Genomic DNA, 6,249 nt, shown 5'->3' with positions numbered 1-6,249 from the left:
CCAATACAAGCAATCTCTTCCTACATAGCTCTACAAAGTAAGTCAGCGAGTTTCTCTCCATCTGTTTGTTTTTGTTTGGTAGTCTTATTTTATGCTTATACCTATAAAGGCACTTAATTTAATGGATTTGATATTGAATTTGGTATGCTTATAGGAGTTAAGGCTAGGGGCTTTATATTCGGCCTTCCAATTGTGTTAGTGATTGGTGCAAAGTTTGTTCCCTTAAGAAAATCAAGAAAATTGCCAAGTATTATTCATCAATCTCTTCCATAAATAATTGATCTTGCTTAATTTATATTTTTGTCGCTTCATTTATATGTTTTCCTAGAGGCCCAACTTGTAACTCCTCAGAACCCGCTCTGCCGTAAGATATTACGGTGTATGACGTTTCCCAGCAGGTTAAGTTGCAAGTTATTATATAGAGTTGGTTGGATGTCTTTTATTTTTGTAATTGCTGTTAATAGTTAGTTGGATGATGAATGATACTTGTGATTGTGAATGACAATAAACAACTTATTTTATACACACACACACACACACGTGTTATCCTTGGAGGATTTATTTTTTAAGGGGACATGATATTCTTGCAGCCTATGGTATGGTGCCCCAATATTGCTCTTATGTTACTAGTATGTAGATATTACTAGGTTAATTTATCAAAACAAAATTCGTTTCTTTAGTTTAAAATTCATTCTGTTATTATTTAGCTAAATGATGAATGCCAATTGTGATTGATTATGTAATTGTTTAAGTATAGGACAATCAACTGCCCATTTGAGAATTTTTATGTGGCCAAGCATAGATATAGTGTGCTTTTGGAGGCATAAAAATTCTCAAATTGTCCCACGTTTGGACAATTGAAGGTTGGATAGATTAGAATGCTTTCAGTTCCCTGATTTAAATGCACATGCTAGTTTTGCGTTGTATCTGTCCTTTTCTCTCTGGTTACGTTTCTTATATTTATTTCTAATGTCAAATATCCTTACATTATGTGGATACTTGACATGGGAATCAAATGCAAGATCAACGTATTCGGAGAGACATAGGGAGATGTTGCCGGAATTTCGATGTGGGCATTTAAATGGGAACATGAAAGTATTACAATCTATCTAGTCTTGGATGGGTGACTGATTTAATTAGTCAGTTAAAAATACCATTAGAGATTCTATTACATGCCTAAATCGTCATCGCTTATGGGGTGAGCAATAATGGTGCTTGTTTCATTATAATTTGTTTCTTTAGTACTCTTCCTTAAATTTCTTTTAAACCCATTTTAGTTTCTCTCTCCTAAGAAGCTTTGTCTAGCTCATGTTGTATTTCAACTAACTTGTCGAAGTAGCCGGGGAACATAGTGATGGATAAGAGTTGGATTCATTTGTCAAGGTATCTTAGTAACTTCTCCTTCTAGTTGTTGTGGCCCAATGGTTAAGATGCATTGTTTGATATGTCCTCCAATTGCATTGAATGATTTAGGGTAAGTAATGCATACTTAAGTGGAGCTAAGAAATTCTTAGACTTTGCATTTACAAATACAAGTGATAGAAGGAGGATCCTATGTCCATGTAAGAACTGCAATAACAACTTCTGGGTATCTCGACAAGAAGCATACGATCATATCGTGTGTGACGGATTCAATACGAGTTATACTCATTGGTGTTTTCATGGGGAAGCCACGTCTTCTTCTATGCCTAATCTAGATCCAAACGATGATCTGCACGAATTGTTACATGATGCATTCGATTTTTCGGGTCCGAATAATTAAGAGAGTGATGCAACATATAGACCTACACAGAGACTTGATACTGAAGCACAACAATTTTTCAAATTAGTAGAAGACACTGACTGATAAGGAATTGTACCCAGGCTGCAATAAGTTTAGTAAGCTCTCTTTCATTTTTTGGTGGATGGAGCGACAAGTCATTCACGACGTTACTTGAATTGCTGAAGGATGTACTTCCTGAAGGTGAAACTTTACCAAGGTCTTTCTATGAAACCAAGAAGATTATTGGGGACTTGGGCCTAAAATACAATAAAATTGATGCTTGTCCCAATGTTATCACATATGAGAGGTTTTCTATTGGTACAAAGGTTCAAGCTGTCTGGAGCGAAGAAGGGGAGTGGTATGTCTAAAAAAAGGAAAATTGCTTTATTCCTTTTACATGTTGAATCAATTTTCACTTGTTGTACCTTTTCTTCGTTTTCAGGTATGATGCAACCATCGAGGGTCTCACTCCAAATGGATATCATGTCTCCTACGATGGATGGGGGAATAAGGAGGAGGTATTATTTCTATGACCACCACACTTTTAAATAATGATATCACCAGTTCTGTTATAGGACTGAAATGTTTCTTTAATCAAAAAGAAGAAAAGTTCACCTTGAAAATATGGAATTCCAAGCTGGTCATTATTTGATATATGCTTTTTATTGAGCGAATGCTCATTTTAATTAGATATGATTCAATCTTAGGATCTGTGGTTTCTGTATAATCTGTTATCTAGTACATATCAATATTTTTTTCTATTACATACCTTCTGGGCTCGACTATCTGAAACTAACATGCTTAGCAAGTATTAATGTGAATGAACGTTGTGATATACGTTTCATGGAGGACAATTGGGAAAGTCCGGTAAGCCTTTTTTTAAAATTCGAATTGACTGATTTACTTTACTTTTTTTTTTTTGGTTGTTGATTTTTATCTCTTTTCTTAGTATGATCTGGGCTAGATCAATTAAGTATGATTGAGAAGCTTGAGATACAACTTGAATTGTATCATGTACTCATGTTACATTAGATAATAACTGTAAGCTTAAGAGTACCTAGTTGGTCTGGAAATTTGGCATAGTTAACGGTCTTAGTAGCAAACTCAGTTACAATCCTTCTCTTTTCTTTTCTTCTTCTTCCTTTTTTTTTTTTTTTTTTTTTTTTTTTTGAAATGTTGTAGGTTCTCGGGGCTTGGGGATTGGGCTGGGAAATTTTGATGGATGGGATGGAGGTTACACAATTCACATGCTTATGGCAGGTATCTTAAATCTTTTTATAAATTTTATGTGTGTTGTGGGAGATCTGAGCTGTGAATCAGATAGGATCCATTTGTGAAGATCACCTGGCACAAAAGTCAGCTAGGTTCATTCATCTGGCAGCCACATTGAGGTTAAGTGAATATATTTTATCTATGTTTAAGTGAATTTTATGTTCAAAACCAAGATTTGCCTGATACAGGATGGTGAATAGACACCCAAGTCTCCATCTCCAAATCCTTTGCTCCTTTCCAACCCTTGGAATCTGCATTTTCCAAGATTCCTATAAGCATCAGAAATTCCTCAATTTTTCTGTTAAAATAAACAAATGAAATTCTGTGAAACAAATGAAATCTATTTATATTAGCAGTTGCTAACTTATGGATGGATGTCTGTTTGCTTGTTTTCATTTGCACATCAATATCAAGCATAAAGACAACAAAGACAATAGTATCTTATCATTAATCTCACATCCTTGTAGGATGTTTGTCAACACCGTGAAAAGGTTGTGTATCATCAGTGGCTCTAGGGCACGACTACCTGATTTTCCTTTTATTAAAGCTTGCTGCAAGTGAAGTTAAATTAGCAAATCTTAAGAAAATTATATTGTAGTTGTTTGTTTGGTTTTAGCTGAAAATCTACGTGTGTGGACTGATCAGATTTTAAGCTTAAAAAGAGAATATAATCTGCCCATTCTAAAGGTTGGAAAATTCTATTAAGATCCTGCAATGCTCTGGACTGAAAATTGATTCTGGATCAAGCATCCATATTTAATCTCCATTGCTTGTGTATTCATGTAAATGTAAAAAGGACACTTCTCCTATTTGTTATTAAAAATTCTGAGCATGTCATAGTGAGACATTTCTATGCATCATAACTGCTAAAACCTGAATTTGGGGACTGCCAAATGGACTCCATTTTTGTTTGCTTTGTTGGCCCAATAAATCTTTGTGGTAGGCTGTGTTTCAGGGGTGCAAACTTCTTTAGCAAGTAGAAATCGACTATCGTTTCTAACTTTTGATGCATTGATGTTCTAAAAAAATATGTTCTTTTTTTTTTTTTTTTTTTAAATTTTAATTTTTATGGGATATGATTGTAGGATGTGCATTTCCAATATATTAACTGTAAGTTGCAGCTATCTTTGTGTTATCTACTAAAAAATTTCAGCAAAATTTTATTTTGTCATCCATAGATTTTCTCCTCCTCCAAGTCAATCCATTGGTCATAGGGAAATCAACTGGGACAAGTAAAATTTCTAATTTCTCCAATTTTAAGTGATTCTTTTTATTGGCCAACAAGGAGTTGAGATGGTTTCCTATGGGATTGCCACCAATTGTGTTGTAGTGCTGATTTTGTGTTTCTGTTTGTGGCCATGTTTGGATTGTGCTTCTAAGGGTTGCTTGTTGGCTGGTTATTTGTAACCAATTATGGAAAAATGCCAGCACATTGTCAGTTTCAAGAGGGGCCTTAAAAATTCACTTCATCTGGTTTTAGTATTTTCTCTGCCTTCAGTTTCAGCAACATGTGAAATCTTAGTACGCTAGTGTAGATAATAGCTTTATTCTGGTTGGGAATTGCTGATTGCAAGCTTGGAATCATTAGCAATTCATAGTACTGTCTTTTCTGGTTTTACAGGTGAAGCTTAGGGAGATGAAGCCAGGTGTCTTGTCACAGGAACTAAAAGAAGCTCTTGGTATGCCAGATGGTGCCCCTCCTCCCTGGCTTATCAACATGCAGGTGGGATGAGCAAATAACCGGCAGATGTTCTATTTGATGACTTTCTTCCTTCCAGTTTTAATTGGACTAACATATTTTATCTTTTATCAGAGATATGGTCCTCCACCTTATCCGCATCTCAAAATTGCTGGCTTGAATGCTCCGATCCCTCCTGGAGCTCGCTTTGGTTATCATCCTGGAGGCTGGGGTAAACCTCCTGTTGATGAAGTGAGTTGTTAATTTTGCTTTCATGAGTACTTAACATGCCATAGTTTTCTATCAGATGTGATATGTTTCTTTCTGTATCTGTTTATCCCCTGAAATTCCATTTTGTGCTAAACAGTATGGGCGTCCTTTATACGGAGATGTTTTTGGTGTCCAACAACATGAACAACTCAACTATGAGGTATTTTCACATCTCTTTTCTACTTCTCCCAAAAATTCAATAGAAGAAGACTTCAATTCATTATTCAGGTTCAACTTGTTAATGCTTATTCAGCTTTAGTCCTACTATTTCTGAGCAGAACATTGAAGCGTCATCAGCTTGCGATCAATATTTTCTATCAATTTGCTTTCCCAAACTTATGTGTTAGTTCGTGTTGCTTCCAAAATCAGGAAGAGCCTGTTGATAGGAGCAAGCATTGAGGTGATTTGGAGGAAGAAGAGGAGGAAGAAGAAGAACAGATGGAGGAAGAGGAATTGGAGGCAGGCATTCAATCTGTGGACAGTCTTTCGAGGTGTGTACCCATCCCATGTGCAACTGTTCTATTTATATAACACTCTTAGTACTGAAATCCTTCATTCTTTATTCGGCACTCCCACTGGTGTGGAGACCCCTGATGTCATCGACCTCCAGAAGCAACAAAGGAAGGAGCCTGAGAAACCTCTGTATCAGGGGTGATTTAGACAACATAACCTTAGATAGGATGAGTTATACCATCTCAAGAAATAAAAGACGTCGTAAACTAAAATTTTTGGCAACCAGAGGATGATTTAGAACTTGTCTAGTAGGTGAAAATTCTTTGCTTTGGATGGTTGAAAAGGATGGTTCAAGCACCACCTATATGAAGCATGAACCAGCAAGTTATTACAGTTTCAATTATCTTCATGCTGTAAGAATTAGTTTCCTTTATCTTTAAATTTTGCCATACATAGATTATTGTTATCACACGTATGCATTTGATCTTAACCAAGAACTGCCGCACAATGGATTTTCATGCTTCTTACATCCAGTAGAGTGCAATCAATTCACATTGATGGTTCTATTTGTATTATTGCGAGAAATCTGACATTCTCATTTAATATAAGATGTTTACACTTTGTTCCATCTCCCAGGACCCCGCGACAAAGTAGACTTTTGAAAACTAAATAAAAACTCTGATATAATGTCTTCCAGGTAAGCAAGGGTTGTGGTTATGATTTTTTTGTCATGTAGATTTAACTTGCTTGGGGAAGCATCTGATATGATCGGTGTTGAGAAGCTGATCATCAAGTCCCTGATTTTCATCCCCTT

The 6,249-nt window shown here is 35.8% G+C and overlaps 1 protein-coding gene across 1 annotated transcript; it reads left to right on the top strand.

Moving 5' to 3' along the window:
* Nucleotides 1-1,339: 1,339 nt before the first annotated feature.
* Nucleotides 1,340-5,492, top strand: LOC131254776 (pre-mRNA-splicing factor sap145-like). The gene is made up of 6 exons (XM_058255501.1): nt 1,340-1,383; nt 2,205-2,280; nt 4,656-4,757; nt 4,848-4,964; nt 5,080-5,142; nt 5,352-5,492. The coding sequence occupies exons 1-6, from the start codon at nt 1,355-1,357 to the stop codon at nt 5,379-5,381; spliced, it is 417 nt and encodes a 138-aa protein (XP_058111484.1). The 5' UTR covers nt 1,340-1,354; the 3' UTR covers nt 5,382-5,492.
* The last annotated feature ends 757 nt before the right edge of the window (nt 5,493-6,249 follow it).

This window comes from Magnolia sinica, chromosome 9, assembly GCF_029962835.1.
Source record: "Magnolia sinica isolate HGM2019 chromosome 9, MsV1, whole genome shotgun sequence".
Taxonomy (NCBI): domain Eukaryota; kingdom Viridiplantae; phylum Streptophyta; class Magnoliopsida; order Magnoliales; family Magnoliaceae; genus Magnolia; species Magnolia sinica.
The sequence above is the reverse complement of the archived record's forward strand: the minus strand, read 5'-3'. Positions and strand labels throughout refer to the sequence as shown.

Excerpts from the sequence above, each read along its gene's own strand:
- LOC131254776 (XM_058255501.1), top strand. The coding sequence starts at position 1,355 with ATGGATAAGAGTTGGATTCATTTGTCAAG. Across the intron at positions 1,384-2,204 it reads AGTTGGATTCATTTGTCAAG|GTATGATGCAACCATCGAGG; the intron begins GTATCTTAGTAA and ends CTTCGTTTTCAG. Across the intron at positions 4,965-5,079 it reads GTAAACCTCCTGTTGATGAA|TATGGGCGTCCTTTATACGG; the intron begins GTGAGTTGTTAA and ends TGTGCTAAACAG.